Source organism: Etheostoma spectabile, chromosome 5, assembly GCF_008692095.1.
Source record: "Etheostoma spectabile isolate EspeVRDwgs_2016 chromosome 5, UIUC_Espe_1.0, whole genome shotgun sequence".
Classification (NCBI taxonomy): domain Eukaryota; kingdom Metazoa; phylum Chordata; class Actinopteri; order Perciformes; family Percidae; genus Etheostoma; species Etheostoma spectabile.
This window is the reverse complement of record NC_045737.1, coordinates 9,120,810-9,135,892: the sequence shown is the minus strand read 5'-3', so window position 1 is coordinate 9,135,892 and position 15,083 is coordinate 9,120,810. Positions and strand designations below refer to the sequence as shown.

At 40.6% G+C, this 15,083-nt stretch overlaps 1 protein-coding gene and 1 non-coding gene across 2 annotated transcripts; one reads left to right on the top strand and one right to left on the bottom strand.

The window, feature by feature from the left end:
• Positions 1–194: 194 nt before the first annotated feature.
• On the top strand, positions 195–14,176 carry LOC116689239 (junction-mediating and -regulatory protein). Its single transcript, XM_032515673.1, has 10 exons — positions 195–1,825; positions 5,660–5,833; positions 9,477–9,627; positions 10,199–10,368; positions 10,469–10,634; positions 10,866–11,035; positions 11,326–11,409; positions 11,519–11,614; positions 11,707–12,208; positions 12,302–14,176. Exons 1-10 carry the CDS (start codon positions 1,007–1,009, stop codon positions 12,607–12,609), a joined length of 2,640 nt encoding a protein of 879 aa, XP_032371564.1. The 5' UTR covers positions 195–1,006; the 3' UTR covers positions 12,610–14,176.
• On the bottom strand, positions 7,478–7,549 carry trnaq-cug (transfer RNA glutamine (anticodon CUG)). The gene has a single exon. It is a non-coding gene; the product is annotated as a tRNA-Gln (tRNA).
• Positions 14,177–15,083: the final 907 nt, after the last annotated feature.

Genomic DNA, 15,083 nt, shown 5'->3' with positions numbered 1-15,083 from the left:
TTTTTTCTTCAGTTTCTTTTTAGTTTTACACGTTGTTCTCGGTGATGCAGCTACACTGCAAAGCATCCCACTGCTCAACCTATAACGTCAGCACGTCCCTACGTGCCCTAAAGTTGAGATGCTAATGTTGCCTTCAAATGCTCCTCGGACTCACAGACCCAGCATGTTCTAAGCCGTAGCCTAGCCTATATTTTCACAAGACTGCCGCCTAATTGTGACTTCTATTTATCCAGTATAATACTGAAGCTTACTAGACGGATTATAGCATTAGCAACAAAATTGTAAAGCTGGTTAAATGTAAAAACAAAAACTAAAAACGGTCACACTAAAACTTTGCTGCCGACTCAATGGAAATTCCGATATTTCTTCCAGCACTTGGAGCCAACGTTATTATTATTATTTTTTTGAGTCTTGCTGGGCAAACGAAGGAGAAAACATGGTGATGTGATGAGTTTGGAGACGGTGCCAACCTTTCTGGAGACAGTGCGATTGGACTAACCCCTTGGTCACACTTATTCATGACCTCATTCCGTGGTCCTTGAACGATGTACGCCGCTGTTTTTGGATCCGGATGGTACTCTGGAGCCTCGAGATCGAGATCGAGAATAACGGATCGGAGCTGAGAGGCGGATCGACCGCTGGACCTGGTGAACACACGGTCGCATGTTATGTGTCTGAGTCGAGACCTGTATGGTCGCAAAGCTAAAGGTAACGGTTATAGGAGGTTGGGATAGGCAGCCATCCGAGTTAAATGCAGGTGGGCCAGAGATGGGAAATGACACGTACCGCACTGCTCCAAATGGATCCGCTCAAGCGAAGGAGGATACAGCCCTTCAGGCGAAATATCCTCGGAGAGAAAACAATGTTTGGTTAACGCTGTTTTAACTGTAACACTGTAACACACACCGTTTGACTATTCTGTATCCGACTCTCAAACAGTGCCAATTAACGCAGGTTTGTGTTGGCGCCAGCAGTGTTACTATTTTTGTTCCATCACTTTGCAGACATGTCCTTCACAATGGAGGATAATTTGGAGTCGGGGTGGGTAGCCGTTCGGCCGAACGCGTTCGAAGTGAAGGAAAAGCATAAATTTGTCTTTATCGTTGCCTGGAATGAAGTGGAGGGTAAATTTGCCATTACGTGTCACAACAGGACGGTGCAGAGGAGAAGCTTTGGTAGGGACCCACCGGCGGAGGCGACTGGAAAGGATGGGGACAAAACAAAATGGCCCGAAAGTCCCGTCAGAGTATCTAAGAGCCCTAGCAAAGGAGCCAAGGAGGCTGTGTTTAGAAGCCCTAAGAAGTCCGTCATATCAACAAAACCAAGTCCTGTCAAGATTCCAACTGTGACTAAATCTGCAGCATCTCCTGTTAGTCCTCATACTGAAGTGTTAAAATCACTAAGAGAGGGGCAACTGTCCCCCTCACTGGACAGCTTGGACCTGGAGGAACTGGACAGTCTGGGCATGAAGGACTGCAGCTGGGCCGGACTCTTCTCCTTCCAGGACCTCCGGTCGATCCACCAGCAGCTGTGCTCGGTGAACTCGGACCTGGAGCCCTGCCTTCCGGTGTTTCCGGAGGAACCAGCCGGTGTGTGGACAGTGCTGTTCGGCCCGACGGAAGTATCCGAGACCGAAATGGATGAGCTTTGCTGCAGTTTACAGATGTACCTAGGCCACGCGCTCGATACGTGTGGATGGAAGATCCTTTCGCAGGTTCTGTTTACGGAAAACGACGACCTAGACGAGTACTACGAGAGCCTGAGCGAGCTGAGGCAGTCCGGGTTAGAAGAGGCGCTCAACCGTGCAGCAAAACATCTGCAAGAGGTGAGATCTTGATTCTCCCCCCGCATCTCCGTGACTTCATCATCTTCGTATTGTGCATATTCATTCTCTGAAACTCACAATCACACAGTTGCACATCTGGAGACCACAGTCTTTCTGCTGTGGTGACCAGACCAAAGGGACTGCTTGAGGCTGTGCCATACCACAATGGTAGTGTGGGAAGTGTAATGCACTAGACATTCATGGGAGGTAGTATTTTAAAGACATACTTAGTAAAAAAATAGCATTCAACTGAGTACAAAGCATTACAGAAAAGGGGTGAACTATGATACTGTGTCAGAGATCTTAGATTAAAATAAGTATATTTTCATCATCATTTATATATTTTCTTATATGGGAAACCAAACAATAAAAGCTAACTTGGCATTGGTATAACTACTGTATTTTATAATTAATAGGTATCTAAATCAGGTCTGTGAGAAAAAGAGGTCACCAGAAGTTACAGAATGGACAAGCCATGCAACAATCTAACCTCCATAAGCAGAGGCATAGGCACATATCCTTTATCAATTGCACACTGATGAGACAGGTGACAGTGACACTGACAATTGTCTCCATTATTCTTTTATTCCTATTAAAATATTGTCTTGGGAATATAGTGGAGCTGGTCAGCTAGTAATAGAAGGAGGAATTTGTAAAATTAGGTTGTAACTGTAGTCCTCTGGGTAATGTTATACCCTCAGCATGCAGGCTGGTTACACAGCTGAGAGGGTGCACACACAACACACACCACACACACACACACACACACACACACACACACACACACACACACACACTTCAAGCACTTTGTATCTTTTAGAATGAACACTTCTATTAAAGCATACATCTCATCTTATTCTATGGAACCATATTGGACAGCCCCAAACAGGGCAGGTTGCTATATAGACTTTACCTATTATCAGGTAGAATGTTGTCAGTTTAGTTGCAAAATATCCTAATTTTGGTTTAATCTTGGTTATTTATATATAAAGACTTGAGCAACACACTGTAATTACATTTTTGAATGATATTGACAAACTGAAATATCAGATGTTATATATTACGTTTCTGTCTCTTTTGTTCTTATAATGTTGTGAGAACACGTAGGACGAAAATGCTGAAACAGTTGATATGCTTTTGACAAATCTATGTAGACTATCAGGAAATAATTGTCATAAACATTAATATATTTGTTACTACTCTTATATTTAACATTAAAACACATTTATTCAACAGATCAGCATTTTAAAAAACAAGAATACACATCCTGTAGTTTCAGTGTGCAACAGAACGGAATCAAAAAGCATCAGTCTTGATATCCAAAAACAAGAAACGTGAGAATTTCACATGTGGTAAAAACACAACGAAAATAAAACAAATATTGTAGTAAATGTTGTTAAAAAAAACTCAGACTGTCTTTGATTATAAGTTGTTACTCTGTCAAATAGCATACAGTGTGCATGTGTGGTGGTGTGTTCAAAAGCGTGCATGGATGAAAAAAAATAGATGTTTGACAAGTTTTATAATTGTTTTTCTAAATAAAATATGTCTTAAAGTTATATTAATAAACAATTTAGTAAAACACTTCTGTCTGTAAATAATATAATCAAACACTACAAAACAGACACTATATTGATACTCGCTGGGTCTCACATGGTACTACTTATCAATTAGGTTAATGCAGCCTTGGCTTATTGAGCCAGAGATTGCAAAAAAGTCCTCTGAGAATCCAGGTTAGAAAGAGCATTAATGGCAGTTTGCCATTATTAGCATCACAGCTTTACTCCTGACCATTATAGTGGAGGGTACATCAACTTTGACTGTTACCTGTATTTATGTAATAAATATCTTTCCGTTATACAAAGTATTGACCAAGGATGCTCAGGTAAAACCCACCTAGTCGTTGTGAATGCTGCAAAACTAGGAACTAAAAATCAGGCAAATTAAAGAATATTTGCAGTGTGAATGGTAGGATTTTATATATACAGTATGTCTTTTTATTTATCACAAAAAAATGGAAGTAATGAAAAAATAATTTCTTTTTAGCTTCCAATGTTCATGACTCTAGTAGTACATACATTTTATATCTGCTTGAATGTTTACTGTCATTGCAAAAGTATAAAAGAGTCAAGAGACACCTACTCCCTTTCATTTGAGAAACACACACGCACGCACACGCACACACACACGCACACACACACACTTTTAAAAAAACTCTTCATACAGTCTGAATTACCATCATGGCAAAACAGTCAATAATACCTCCAAAACTCTTTCAGACCACCAAAACACATCATACGTGTCTCAAAATAAGCTTGTTTAGCCAAACACTGGCAACAATACCCATTCAGAAAGCATACATCGCCACTCACTGACCTATAACCACTAAAAACAGGGAGCCTTACATACATGATGAACTTTTATCTTTTAAGTTTGAATGATGTTTCACATAAACCAGTATTTCATTATAGAATAACACCTTTTCACTTTGACTGTTCTAAAGTATACGCAACAGGAATTAATCTGAAATTTGCTTTAATAACCTTTATGTTTGATGTATGTGCATATAGTACTTATAGAAAAAGAAAGTTCAAACAAAATCTGTAATAATACTGTAATAACAAAATGAAATAGCATGACTCATACTGTACAGCACTGTGATGGTTCTAGTCATCTCTCTCTTGCACTTGGTTCTCCTCAGCGTCACATCTAATATCTTTTAACTGAAATCAGCTGTTTGGAACAATTCATATTTCATTTTATTGTAAATATTCTGCAAAGATTTTCTATATATTGCGCTATGGTTTCTGCAGAAATGCAAAAAAATTGCTATCATTCTGAGTTGAAAGTGTTTTTAGCAGTTTCAAAAACAGTGTGTAAGCATTTACAAAATTCTTGGATTTTGGAAAAATTGAGTGCATTTTTTGCGTGAAAGCAATGAAAAGTGATTCACTGTTTGGTCCACACAGACTTCTGTTTGGCTGACTGTGATTCGTTTTGACAATTTGACTTGAATATGAGTTTTGATCATGTTAGCAATCGGGAAAAATAAGGACATTCAATTCTTTATCATGGCAAATGCTCTGCACAGAAGTTCATTCAACACACTAGGGGTGCCTGGGATCATGTTCTGTCCTAGGCACCCCTAGACTGGGGCATAACACACACAAACACACACACACACACACACACACTGGCATATTGATTCTTCCACTCCATTTGAGGGCTGAGTTAATGGCTATTTCAGTGATTGCTGGTAGCCTGCAGGATTGTTCAGTCTGGCAGAAATGTATGTGTATTGATTTTATTCCCAGAAGCAGAAAGGACTTTGCTCGCAAGGTCAACGACATGTTGTGCACTGGATTGCATAATAAACACTATATTTACAGTTTACACAATAGTCTAATGTGCAGTGGCAAATGCCACACCGAGTGTCATTTAAAGTGTATGTTAAGCATGTTCATTGCGTTTCTGTAGATTGTGTGATAACTGTTTTAACAGTTACACACATCAAAACAATTAATGAGCCAATGTTACATCTTAAATACATTTTTGGTGTCTGCTGTAACTGCACACTTAGACTTTGTACGTAAACATGAATAGATATGTTTTTTCAATCAGGTTCCACAACAGACGTTGGCTGGAAGCCCATTTTCCCTCTACATCCAATATAGATAACAATTATGATAATAATTCCTTATTATGTAACAAGGTTGTACAGATATTAAAAAAAAAAAAAAAAGCTATGAATATTTATCCGTTCTGATGTTCTGAAGGTTGGTTGTATGTTGACAATGATAAAAAATTAGCTTTCTGTGTGTGCATGTGATACAGCTGCTGGAGAAGCACCAGACCATTGACAGTATGGTGGAGCTGTTGGAGCTTTATGAGGAGGAAGATGAGGCCTATGGAGGCCTGCTGGAGGCCTCCACACGGCTGTACCAGTACCTGCTGCAGCCCTTCAGAGACATGAGGGAACTAGCAATGCTACGCAGACAGCAGATCAAGGTAACAATTTGCGCCAGTTACTGTAAAGTTAGCTGTAGTGTATAACTGTGTGCACATTAAGAAGCAGCAAAGCCTCTTCAGCTTTTATACACACTCACGCACGCACGCATGCACACACACACACAAACACACACACACACACACACACCGAGCAATACCTGACAGGCTCTATACAACACTTCTATCTATCTCTATCAGGTACTCTACTTATTGATGGCCAGCTGATTTTTGTCGTAAAAAAATGGTCTTTACTGTTGGTGGCATCCAACTAGGATAAACTAAAAAGTTTGTGTTTTTTGTGTTGTTTCTGTTTTTCAGTTTATAATTTGAATATATATTTTCTTACTCTAGGAGTAACTCAGCTGTATGCTTACTGTAACTACCATATGTGGGAAGCAGCTACAATGCAGATAGTCCTAGATTCAGTGATTTATTTCTGTATTTCTTTACAGGCACCAACATAGAACAGTCATAAAACACAGGAAATTGTCATGTCTCTCAAAATAGAGTCTGCTAAATGAAAATGCAAAATGGATTGTTTTGTATATTATGATAAATGCCTTATGGTTAGTGAAGCAGTGGGAGGGTGGTTAGATGCTTCTTATTGCAAAGAAAAGATGAAGGGTGGTGAATGGATAAATGGTGGAAATAATTATTGCAGTGCTGATAGCTGATTTATATTTAGCTCACTGACTCACGTCAGTAATAAAAAGACAGTATCACATTACTGCATAACATCCATCAGAAAAAAAGAAAACATACTGTATATATATACACCGTATATACTGTACATTATATATATACACACACACACAGTATCTAAAACACTTGATGTGTTGTAGTTGGGCATTGATTGACATACTGTGAGATAAATGGAGCCCCATGGATCTCCAATTTCCTGCCATCTCACAGAGACATAAATAAGTCATATTGTGTGTGGTCCTGTAGGTTTACTGCAGGTATAGGATGATGCTGACACACTGGGATCAGCAAACATGCAGCAGAAATGGGACGATGGAGGAGGTTAGAGAGCTTTTCAGTTAAGTTGGGGCTAATTAGACCTTCAGTGTCAGCTAAAGACAGGAATGTAAGCAGAATGATTAATCCTGCTGTGGTAGGTGTTCATTTTTGGCGGCGCTGGGCAAAAATTCCACAACAATTTTTCAGTATATTCTAAATAAGTAATTAAGTAATATGACACATGTATTGTAATATTGTATATTGTATTCTGCACCTTCTTTTAGCTCTGTTTTCTGATATTAGAAAATCTAGCTTGCGACGGGAGACTTTATCAACTTACAGGATATTTCAAAAAGAAGGAGTGTTCCTATTGCAAATGCCCTTGTGACAGAGAGGGAAAAGCTCCAGGAAGAGGTGTCACTCTAGTTAAAATTCTGGCGTTTTTGCTTTCAAAAATAATTTTTAAAAGATTCTATTTGTCCATCACCCAGAAAAGTGCTTCTAATTGACTTTACTGGTTCTCCGTGGAAGTCTACAGTCCATTTACTGTCTATGGTTTTTGCCAGAGCAAACTCTCTTCCTTTCTGTCTCTCAGCTGTTGCACAGATTTATTTACTGCAGTAAGCACGCAGAGATCCCCAAGAGGCTTTGCCGGAAAGGACATTAAGTAGTTACAAAACTGACAGGTCCCACCGAGATTTGAACTCGGATCGCTGGATTCAGAGTCCAGAGTGCTAACCATTACACCATGGAACCTCCTGGCTGGATACTGAGAGGGGAGGGAATGTTGAACTTGCACTTCCGGGTCTATTTATAGCCTGCAGTGTATGTAGCTCAGACACAGCATGGCTTTATGTAGCTCTTTTTCATCTAAATTCCCTTAGTTGTGTTAGGTGTATGTGTCTTTTTTCTCTTACCTTTGCTGGTCACGTTTTCATTTTTGTCTTTCAAATTCTGCATTATTTGTCACTACTAAATGTCCGTCCCAATGTGTGTTTATGCTTCTTCCTTTTTATCGCTGTACAGAGGTGTGAAAATGCGTTTTTTTCAAGAAATCTCCAAATCTCACGATTAGTTAAAGTGAAAAAAAGTCTTATGTGATAAGGGGAGAGAAATTACAACAGGAAAACGATTACTGCATTGTGTGAGCTGGTAAAGTCACTGTATCAGTGTTTTTAAATGATTTTCAATTTGTCAAATTTAGATTAGGTCATTGAATACGATGAAATGTTGATCACAAACTAGAAGATTAACAAATAAAATATAAATATCAAACACAATCATGAATCCCTTAACTATAAAAGGAGATGGCATGTTGATATAGAGTAGCATCAGCCTAGCCAGTGTTTGAGTTGTTCAAGTGTCTACATGGCCTCTAATCTTGTATAATCACAAGGGCAAAACGAGGCCACACAGTATATCTAAAGAGTGTTTTATGGTAGGTTTTTGTGTAAAAGGTTGCTCAGTAAGATTTATAGTAACATAAATCATCAGATGTAAAGGCAGCATGTCTAACATTACACCATGTATAGCAATGCTGAATAAAATGAAAGCAAAGGAATGATCACTGGCCATCGGACAGCAGAAAGTTGCAGTGGTAAATGATACTGGTGCACTGCTGAGTAGTGCAGTGTGAGCAGAGGTGCAGCGAGGTTATTTAGGGTCAGAGATTTAGCTCTGTAACCATTCCTGAAAACCTTTTGTTTTCCTCTGGTAGTTAAATTGTGCTCCTTATTGATCAGTGAGCATTTTGTCTGCGTATGGTTAACAGAGACACAGCGACGTCATATTCCCATTATGGTCTTTAACTTTCTTCAAACGGTCCCAGAATCGACTAATTAAAAGATAAAGTGAATGGGTGACGCTGAAATATTATAGGTTAGAATTGGTTGTTTAAGTGCTACTAAAGTGAATTTGTCATTATTATTTATCCTCAGGAAAAATGTCAAAAGGCATTTAACAGTTTTCAATTGTTTGAAATATCAATTTCCTATGTTCCATCTAATGGCCATTTTGCTTTTGTTAGATGGTAAAAATGAGTTTATATGATAAAAATGTCATGTTTGTTTGAATAGGCACATGGTAGAAAATACTGCATAATGCCAGTGCTTCCATGTCTGGGAGTGTGGCTCCCTCTCCAGGCCTGCTTTTTTCCAGTGAAACCATTTCTAATTGATACTGTTCCTCATGGGATGATTCAATTTACTGTAAGTCAGGCAATCATTCTCTACAACATGTTTATGTGAGGTTAACTGTCCTGTCATGTAAACTACCACCTAATAACTCTTAAGTTTTATTAGGGAAAACATTGATACCACTATTTTTTTCTTCTTTTTTGTGAAGCCCATTTACTCTTGCCACTTTGTGGCAGTAGTGTGCAACATTTGGGGTTCCAACCACATCTGAATCTCAACTGAAGCAGTATCTTCTGGGTCTGGATTTTTTTTTGGGCTGTACTGTGTCACCTCAGATGAAACTATTCGTATATCATACATCTTCAGATCCAATTTTTAATATCAGCATAAAATACTGTATCACAGAGTGTACATATTTTTAGTTTGTATAATTAATTTTCTTTGGACTTTTCACCGGATAAATCTTTGTCTTACTCCCCAAGTGAGGCCTGTCGTTCTTAGCCTCGCTGACAAAAATATGTTGTAAATATGTCAACCTCTCTCAACAGATTTCTATGGAGAACGACTATCTGGGCCCAAGGCGGATCGAGGCTCTAAAAAAGGAGGACTCTGACTGGCAGAAGAAAGCTCAGGAGGCAGTACTCAACATCCAGGAGTTTACTGTAAAATACTTTGAGATCACTGCTAGAGCCCAGAAAGGTAAAGTATGCCATCACGGTCACTGCCAATGTCAAGTCAATAAAGCAGCAGAGGAAGGACTAATTACACACACACACACACACACACACACACACACACACACACACACACACACACTAGTATTGGCCCTCTATTGACCTGTGTGTGGTTTTGAACACCAAGGCTAATGTGATTTGCTTTTAATGAGGCAGTGCAGACAGCCATGGTTTGACAGGACCAAGAGGAAACAAGGACAACCTATTGATCAAACAGCTCTGCAAACAGATTGTCTTTGTGAAGGATTAATCCACAATGTGCCCCTGCTTATCCAAGTTTTTTTATCCACTACTGATTAGTCCAGTTATTATCTGATACTTATTAGATCAAAAATCAGATGAGTGGCTTCAAGTGCAAACTTGAATGAAAGAAGTTGTAATGTCCGAATGTGACCAATAGATGTCTCCATCTACATTATTGTAATACATATTTCCTCCCATGAGAATTCAGGCATCACATTAAAAGAAAAGAAAGTGAGTTAAATGCCCACTCATGTTATCAGTGTGTGTGTGTGTGTGTACATGTGCGTGTGTAGGGCTCTATGAGCGTATGAAGGTGGATCGGCGTAAGTTTGGTAAATCTTCATGGACAGCAGCGGTAGAGCGCATGGAGAGACTCTGCTACTCTGTCGCCAAGGAAACTTTGCAGCTCCAGAGAGCCAGGGAGATCTGTCTGGAGCAGAGGAAACACACACTTCGAGAGGAGGTGTGGTACTAACACTCAATATCATTCAAAACACATGTGAACAAACATAAACACTCACACACAGTTTTTTGATGTAAGTTTTTTTGTCCTGTCCCCTCAGATGCAGAGTCTGTGTAGCAGTGACGATGCCATGGCCCTCTTAGACCACATGGAGACACGTTACTATGAGCGCCAGCTCCAACTGTACGATATCCAGGTGGAGATACTACAGTGTGAAGAGCTGCTCCTCACTGCTCAACTAGACAGCATTCACAGACAGATGTCAGGTATTTTGGCTAAATTTACAAGCTAGTTTTGGACACATTTTGCTTGTAGGATAAGTCCCTTATCCTAAGCCCACGACATTTCACAAACTCTTCTGCATGATCATGCTACATAACAGTCTGAAGTATTACTCTGTACATTAATGGTGTGTATTGTCTGTCTAACACATGAAAGACCTGTAGCTGTGTCTCCAAACAAGTCCATTTACAGTATTTATGTATGTGTGTTTGTAGAGCGTCAAGATGAGGTGGTGTACTATGACACCTTTGAAAGTGCAGATGAAATAAAAGGGGATGATACTGCAGAGAGGGAAGAGCTGCGCAGACTTCAGGTCAGCGCTCGACAGCTGGAGGCAAGAAGGGGGCGCATCACTGCCAAGCGATCCTATCTGAGGAACAAAAGGGTGTGTACACCCTACTTACTATTACACTAATTCATATTCCTAAAGTGTATCCCGGATTTTACATACTGTTATATAGTGCAAACTATTCAATATGTAGAAGTGTGTGTTTTGCCTTTTGTTTGATAGGGCTTCATATTTGAGCAGAAGTCACTTTTGAAATAGTGTCCTGCTATTGCCAGAAACCTATTACATCAAGAAACTAACTAATATGTATTGGAATTGAAATTGGCATTATTCATGATGCTGTGTGGGTCAGTGTGTTGATGTTTTTTTCTCCCATCTTTTTGCAGGAGATCTGTGTATCCAACCACACTCAGAAACAGCAGAAACGTCAAGCCATCCACAAGGACTCTGTATCCCACCAGGTATTACAGGTATGTGCTTTTTATAAGGATGTGATTGTTTACAGGTATGTGCTTTTTATAATGATGTGACTGTATACCTGTAGCAATGTCAGTAACTCTCCACCCCAACAATTTTCAGTTGAATATTGAAGAAGAGGAAGACGAAGAGAGGAAGAACAGCCGAGTTAGTCAGGAGCGGCAGAAAACTCTGGAGAGACTACGCACTTTCAAGCAGGTGTGTGCCCTCCTATTAATTAAATGTAAATATCAACATTTTTCTTTTTTTACTAATCAACGACTTCTGTCTTTTGCTGTTTCTTTCTCTAGCGGTACCCAGGTCAGGTGATTCTTAAGTCCACTCGTCTACGCGTGGCCCACACCAGAAGAAGAGAGCGTGGAAGGAGCATGGAAACGAGTAGCGCGAGTGTGGGCCACCCGCTGTGTCTCAGTACCAGTGTGCAGACGGACCCCAGCTCCACACTCACCACTCAGCCCGTCACGGTCCGCACAGCATCTCTTCCTCCCCTGCCTGTGCCCAGTACTACAGACTCCACCTGTTCCCCCTGCTCCCTGTCCTCACTACTGGCTTCCCCCATGTCTCCTCCTCCTCCACCTCCCCCTCCACCTCCCCTGCCAATAAAGGAGGAGTTGTCGCCTTCTGGGAGCCCACTTCGGCATGGGCAGAAGGTTGAAGGGAAGAATGCTGCAGAAGAGCTCTCCCTCTCCCCACTCGGCCCATTTATCCCTCGTTTCTTTGATAGCAGCCAACTGTTGAGTGCCCGGCAAAAACTGAGGAAGACTCCCCAGGTTGACTCCCACAGCAGAAGAGGTACTGGAACCATTTACCACAGTAGGCTCAACTAGATTAGCAAGTTACAGTAGTCAATCACCATCTGTCTTCCTCTTCTCTTCCTATAAGCAGTGAGCTCGCCCATGGACGAGGTGCTAGCCTCCCTGAAGAGAGGCAGCTTCCACCTGAAGAAGGTCGACCAGCGTTCTCTGCCGCCTTCAACAGCTGACGATGACCCCAACAGCATCCTGGCTCAGATTCGCAAGGGGGTCAAACTGAGGCGCGTCCCCAGGAAAGAGAGAAGGGATCAGGGAGAACTCCCGGCCTCCACCGACCCCCTGACCAGGAGCATCCACGAGGCGCTGCGCCGCATAAAGGATGCCTCACCAGACTCTGACTCAGATGATGATGGGCTGGTCGGCCATGACTGGGAAAGCTAGGGTTCACGGCTCAGACGCAACAAATAATACACACACAGATGCCTGCACTCTGTGGCACTCTTTCACGCACACTCAAGCACACACAGCCCAGACACATGTACCTAGTGACTACGCCAGGGCCTGAGTCATACTGAATATCACCAACTCACCAAATGCTCCAAAGGGATATGGGTAACCTGTTCTCTTGTTTTTCACACTAAATCGTGAAGGACATTATTTGTAGGTCTTATTCTTGTACCAGATTGTGAGGATGTTTTGTTTATTTATTGTTTTTTGTAGTTGTACTGTTGAGAAGCTCTGCACTGGCCTTGTGTGGTTCCAGAACAGCACATAGCATATTTTACACCAAAACACTGCACTGACAGTTATTTGTGAAACTGAAACCACTCGCCCCAAAGCATTAGAAAGGAGAAACTTTAACTGCAACACAAATTAAGTGTTGGGTATGGTTGATCATCTGGTGTCATGTGGGGGATAGAAAAAAAATACAAGATCACACTGACATTTGAACTGGACTTACTCTCCAGATTGTAAACCATAACACCATCACCTCTGCTGACGCTCTGTCCTATTATTACTCAACCAGTGCACTATGACTCAACAACACTACTGTATGCTGCACAGCTGGTTTTGTCCTGTCACATGTAGGTGTGTTATTGCCCTACAGTATAAGGATGACTACTTGTCTAGTCTGATACTGAATAAATACTGTAAATCTGTCACACCAAATTCCTGCCCCTTCCCCCCGCTCTTGTCCTCTTCCGACCTTCACTAGCCCCAACTCTCACCTCCTATCTGGATGAGGGAATACGTATTGATCCATCTGTTCAACCGCAACATATGGCCAGGATGGTGGGAGATATGGAGAGTCACAGTAGGTTTATAATTTGGTGCCAAAACTAACAACATCTTTGGTCACCTAGAGTGGGAAAAGGATTAGATGAAGGGTCACCACCAGAGCTGCAGTTTCTTTACTGGGGTGGAGTTAATATACTTAGTGTGGTAAAGTGTGGGCAGACTTGGTTGGTGATTCCCAAACTTCGTATGTGGGATAGTCAAGGCAGAGCTGTGAAACCGTCACACTCATTTAAATGATGGATGGTTTGTGGGAGGCTAGATTCTCTCAGCGCTGCAGGGAGTCACTGTGGGCTGTGGATTAGGCAGTCGTGATGCATGCCGTTTCTCTCCGCTATTGCATCTGATTTCTTTCACTGCACTCAGTGGGCAGAAGCACATAGTAGGAGTACTGTTACTCACTGTGCTGGAAGTGAAAACCCGCTTATGCACACATGGACTCTCACGCTCGCACTAAACTCACAGCTAACATGTGCTGGAACAATTTAGTGGCAAAGTGAGTCCACAGGCTCAACTCATAAGTCTTTTAAAATAGTTTATCATTTTAAATGAAAAGTAAAAAATCTAACAACGTTAACAGAAGCAAAATATTGAATTCTAAAACCCAAAAAAAATTTAAAAAACTCTATTGAAACAGGCTCAGCATGCCAAAAACTTGTGCAAAGTTGGTAAAACTTTACAAAGGTACACAAAAAAAGGGGAGTTACTGTTTTTTTAAAAGTAAAAAGTTGTTCCGTTTTTCAAAATGGAGTTTATTTTTAAAGGGGAACAATCTTCCCTTTTCCATGTAACAAAAAAGGTAACTAATCATTTTTTAACTTCGAAAAAAAGGGGAATCCCTTTGGAAAAAAGAGAATAAGCATTTTACCATTCCCCCAAAAAAATAAAACCCCCTTTTTTTTGACCTTATTTTAAAGTGTACCCCAAAAAAATTTATGCTTTTCTTTTTTTCCGTGTTTAGAGCCCTTTTGGGATAAAACAGAAGCACACCTAATGTAGAAAGAACAGGCATGGAAATGGTTTAGCTTTAAAAAAAGTCAAGCGGCAGAGCAATTTAGGGAAATTTTACTGTTTCGTGAGTCAGCACAGGTTGGCCCTGGGCCCCATAGTAGCATGAGGGAAAAGTTAAACCCCTAACGCTTAACTTAAAAACATATCCAGACTTACCCAACATTGTCCTAACCTGACCAGGGCGGTTTTCCCAAAAAATTTTTAGTGCTAAGGTTTTTTTGCTCCCCTAAACAGGTAAAATGTGCTCAAAATGTTTAGTAAACTGGGCTCAGACGGACCTTAGAAACCATGTATGTGCTTTTCCCTTCTTTTTCTATAAAAAACCTTTTGGGCTAACGAATTTTCATTGCTTGTTTGTCTCCGTTTTTTCCAAAAACATTTCCGCCCAACGTTTTGTGAGGTTTGTTCTGAACATTTCCGTAGCCGTTCCCGAGGTGATATAACCCCCTGTCTAGAATGGGGATCTTTAATTTAGGAAAAAAAGAAAAAAGGGTGAAAAAAGTTAAATGGTAAAAAATGAGTTAGATTTATTTCCCAAAACAAGGTTATTAAAGACATTGTTTTTAACTTTAGTGTATAAGATACTGTTCCCAAAAATCCCTTTTTTC

What these genes read in the sequence shown, in the direction of transcription:
- LOC116689239 (XM_032515673.1), top strand. Translation starts at nt 1,007, where the DNA reads ATGTCCTTCACAATGGAGGATAATTTGGAGTCGGGGTGGGTAGCCGTT. An exon ending in CCTATCTGAGGAACAAAAGG is followed by an intron (nt 11,036 to 11,325) that starts GTGTGTACACCC and finishes ATCTTTTTGCAG; the next exon opens with GAGATCTGTGTATCCAACCA. An exon ending in TGACTCCCACAGCAGAAGAG is followed by an intron (nt 12,209 to 12,301) that starts GTACTGGAACCA and finishes TCCTATAAGCAG; the next exon opens with TGAGCTCGCCCATGGACGAG.